The 4,794-nt window shown below is 38.2% G+C and overlaps 1 protein-coding gene across 1 annotated transcript; it reads right to left on the bottom strand.

Moving 5' to 3' along the window:
- Positions 1-2,521: 2,521 nt before the first annotated feature.
- LOC148299176 (eukaryotic peptide chain release factor subunit 1-like) lies at positions 2,522-3,823 on the bottom strand. The gene is given in 1 exon segment (XM_088276327.1): positions 2,522-3,823. A coding segment is annotated over 1 exon segment (1,302 nt).
- Between the last annotated feature and the right edge of the window lie 971 nt (positions 3,824-4,794).

The raw sequence follows: 4,794 nt of genomic DNA, 5'->3' as shown, positions 1-4,794 counted from the left end.
GATGTCAGCTTCTTCGGCTGATGAGTGTTTTGGTCGATTGACTTATTGCTCTTTTGGTTCTTCTTATTCCTCGAGCTCAGTCCTAAAGTCAACGAGCTTGTGGGTTGTGATTGTGGTTGACGAGGATTCTAGTCTTTCCTCAAACTGCTGTAATTAATTCGACTGTAGATGCTGTCCTATTCGAAATGCTTGTTTTTATTATTGAGGCTGAGGCCGTAGGATTGCAGAATGGAATGGCTTTTCGATTGGGATTGTTCGGGCTTTTTCGGCTTGAGACTATTTGAATCTTTGGCATTTTTATCCATTTTAAGGGCCACTCTTTCTGAGCTTCCTTCCATATTCTTCTTATTTGGCACAGAACAGTTTTTCGCATTCAAACTCTGAGAGTGGGTGTGAGCATGAGCCTGATTGTGAGCAATATTATGATTCGGCGAGATATTTTATTTGCTTCTATTTTTATGGCTCTGATAGGAATGGTTGAGCTGACCAACAGTATGGGATTGCATGTTATTATTTTTGGTACTGTAATAACCAAGCTGGGATCTCGACCTTTCATGCGGAGATTTTGATTTGGGATGCTGTTTGCCATTTGCTTGACACAAATGCGATCTGCTCCACTGCGTGAAATCATGCCTGAAGGAGGGATTCTCTAATTTTTTGCGTAGCTCTTACGGCTTTGTCAGATAATTCTGAATTTTTTTCATAATCGCAATGCTCAACCGTTAAATATAATTAAATTACTCTCTCAATTCCTGTATTTGCTCAGTGTTTCCCCGATTATGCAGGATGACGCAGGATAATATAGGGATTTGGGATTGTTGACTACTTTATATTTATATGTTGGGATTTCGATGTCATTTATAGAATTGATGTTTGCTTGATAATAATAATGTCCCTCAAAGCTACGAAGCTTATTCTGTAAAATTTATCTCCACGGGGCTCATCCCCTAAGAAAACTCCAACAATAAACTACTCTAACTACGTGAAAAATAAGAAGAGTACTGTCACCCATCCCAAAAATATATTCCTACCAATCTATTAACACCGTCGAAATAATGGCCTTCATTCAAAAGTGCCCTATCAATCTCGCACTCTTGAGTTTAACTCTGATAATTTCGCAGCAATTAAGCAGTTTCTAAATTAAATGCGCAGCCCAGGCTATCGCATAAACTATAATGACCATCACAAGGTTCACAAAGTCCGAAACAAAAGCGAGTATCAAGCCTAACAAAATTAGATATAGCTTATCCCCATTGAGAAGTATTTGGTAGAATAGTGCAGTCGTCCGCTTATTGCAGATCATACTCGTACTCATAATGAGGATACTCTGACTCATAATGAGGATACTCGGACTCACAATGAGGATACTCATACTCGCAATGAAAATGGCTTCTACAAACAAACAAACAACAAAGCAAACAGTAGTAGGGATCTGATGAAGACGATAGGAAATATGCAAGATAAAAATAGAGGAAATACAATTACAATTTCATCGAAGGCCAATAACAGATACTGCAATGAGAAGACTTACGAAACCTTTTATGAAATAGAAAAGAGTTTGCTGAACAGAAAGGGGATTGGGGCGGATTCACTTCTTAAAAACATCATTCAGAACTCGTACAATTTCGGAAGCAGTAATACAAATCAACAGAAAAATTCTCAGGCAACTGCTCATTCATCAAAATCTCCATCTTTAACCAGCCGAAGGAAAGCGACCAGCACAAAGAAAAACATCCAAAACAGAAATACTCAATAAACTTTCAACACAAATCACACAAATCACACAAATCATACAAATCACATTACAATAAATCCGATGTTTCCTGCAAACCAGACAGCAAACTTCACCAAAGCCAAACTCTCTCTGCTCATCGAATGCGACATTTCTCCCGCATCTCAACAGAATACGCAAAAAAGAAGCAAGCACTCCGAAAACAAGAGAAATTTATCAATAGACTATAACGAGTGCTGCAAATATTTCGAAAAAAATTAAAAGCAGCCGAGCAAAGTACAGACCAAATTACTTTCCGCTCATCAGAATGGTGCATCTTCGAAGTTTAATAAGATTATCTTTCGGTAGAACCATATGATGTCTGAGTAGTCAAAACCGAATGGTATCAATAAAGGTGATGATGTCAAAGAAAGGCCTCAATCTCCTAAATTTGCAATAAAAATCGGATCCAAATATTATAGGGGAACGGATGAATATTTCACGAATATCAGAGAAAATAATTATGAGGATTTTGCGTATATTCCCCCCTCAGATCACATTCCCCCTTCGGACAACATTCTCTTTTAGGATCGCGTTCACACGAAAGCACCATCAGCCCAAAATTTAAAGAACACTCGAAAAGATAAAAAAACACATGCATATTCGCCATGGGAAATAAAAAACTATTAATAATTTGATATGTATTAATAGAATTGATCAATACTCTACTAATATATACAAATGGTCGTTTCTCGGATGCCATATTCATTATAAATTTAAATACTCCAATCAAATATCTGAATGCATCGATCAAATGAAATCATCATCTTCATCTTCTTCGTAGGCTTCAATCTCCTGCAAGTCGAGATCTACCTTATATCTCAGAAATCCACCCAGTCCGCTGAATCCTTTGGTGAATTGAGTTCCTTCTGGAGACTTATCAGTAACAAACTAGAGTTAGCATCCGAACTCCTTGTAATGCAATGCTAGCCACTCGCATAGATTTGTTTATTCGTCCTCCTCCACTTTTTAAAGACGAGCGTCACCATCTTTGTAGAGTTCGGCCTTATTGGCATTTTCAGGCTTAGTGTAAATGCTCGAAAGTGTCCCTGTTTCTGAGTTCCTGACCCTGATTCTGATATAATCAAGATTTTCAAAGCAGACTATCTTGCCAATCACCCCAGTTTATAAATACTTCATGGTCTCGTTTATGCCATAGACAACCAAGTTATCTCCTTGGGCAATATGATCGAAGAAGTTTGCAATCAGCTCTTTCTCTTTCATGAATTTCACATTTGCAAGTGACTCCGCTGATTTCTAAATAGCTTGGTTTAGTCCATTCTCGAACCCATAAGAAACATCCACCACGTTGATTACCTTAGCCAACAGTCTTGGATCGAACATTTCGGATGTGTTTAAGTCATTTTTGAAATCTGCGCTTCCTGCTAACACCAACCCAGTAACTATGCATTTGTTATCAATAATAAAGCTCTGAGCGGCCACCTCACAGACCTTTCTCAGATAGTTATGTCGCTTTTACACTCTCAAACGAGCGAAACGCACTGAAGACTGACCTCCCTTATTATGCTTCTTCGGGAGTTCTACGGTGAATCGGTTGATAATCTAGCGAGCGTTCCCCTGTAGGGTTGCATAGAGAGCTCCCTACCCGTCGACCACAATGAAACCAAATGGAGGCTCACTAATCAGAAGCTCCTTTTTAAGCTCAGCAATTTAGAATTTGGAGTCGCAGGAGTATATGGACAAATTGATAGGCTTAAATGGTTCGAAATCGCAAATGAGTTTCTTTTCAGTTGTTGATCCTTCATCCATAATTTTGCCGCAAAACAAAATGAGTCCATTGTTGGGCGCTCGCTGATAAAGTTTGAGCCTTTATCGAGCTGAAATCTGAGCTTCCACCACAGTCTGCCTGTTATTCTTATCCTTTATGTTGGTGGCTTTCCCGATTTAATCAACAAGAGTCTTGGTGGCTTCAGCAACCGGTTTTTTGGGCGGTATGACAATCGTTACAACACTGCCACTAACCTTAGCCGTTTCCAGTCTTTTAAAGAGTCTTTTCATCCTGAAAATCTCAATGGAGTTATCAACTTCCATTTCACTCAATGTTGAATTTGATATATATGTATATAAATAAGGGTAATTCAAATAATTTAAATAATTTGCAATTCTTTTATAATTCTTATATATTTTTGAAACTCACATTTTGACACTTTCACATCTTACCACAAATTTAAGATCATTCCACATTATTCTTCTTTAGTCGAAATATCTTTATGCCGAGTATATCCGCCATTTGTATACTAACACTGACTGTATAGTATAAGTAATAGACAACAATAATTCCGCATAAAGCATAAACAAACAATGATTCAGGGACTATGCTAATTCCGAATAATTGCTGAATTCCGATATATACTAAATTTCAATAAAATGCATACCTATTGGCGCAATGCTGTAGAACAAAGTGGAAAATTGGAACTGCTGATATTTCTATTCAGCAACCACACATACATGCATGTATGATGTATCACGAACCACGGGGAGTGCCGTGCTGAAATAGAGAGGATAGAAGTATTATGTCTCCCAGTTTGTGAAATAGATGATTGTGCACAGAGATGCTATCATAGGCAAGAAATGGACTAAATCCCATAAGGCTGTTTTGGTGTCTTTGGTGAAGTTCTACCCGGAGTTCGTCACAAAGTTTGTTATTTGGGCTAATTATATTAAGTATTTCTACCTATTCCTGCGACCCAGATGAATATTGCGAACAGGTATTTATGCGCGTAACCTTATAATAGCTACTTCTGCCAGAATTACTGTCCCATAAAATATGTGAATATTCCCAAAAATGCAATTGTTGGAATCCCGTCATCTACTGCGTTAAACTTTCCTAAAATTAAAATTCCTTTCGAGTGGTATTGGGCCCAAGTTGAGAGCCAGAATGTGCCCAAGAGAGCGACCTGCGTTGTGATCAAAATGAAAGAATGATCTGTGAAGTTTATTACTTGAGCCACCCCGAGCGTCACAAACGAAACTCCTAAGACATCGCAGCCGTGGTCCATACA

Source organism: Brachycentrus maculatus, unplaced genomic scaffold (assembly GCF_059751285.1).
Source record: "Brachycentrus maculatus isolate JH-2025_06_01 unplaced genomic scaffold, ASM5975128v1 h1tg001296l, whole genome shotgun sequence".
NCBI classification, from domain to species: domain Eukaryota; kingdom Metazoa; phylum Arthropoda; class Insecta; order Trichoptera; family Brachycentridae; genus Brachycentrus; species Brachycentrus maculatus.
This window is presented reverse-complemented; position numbering and strand designations above follow the sequence as displayed.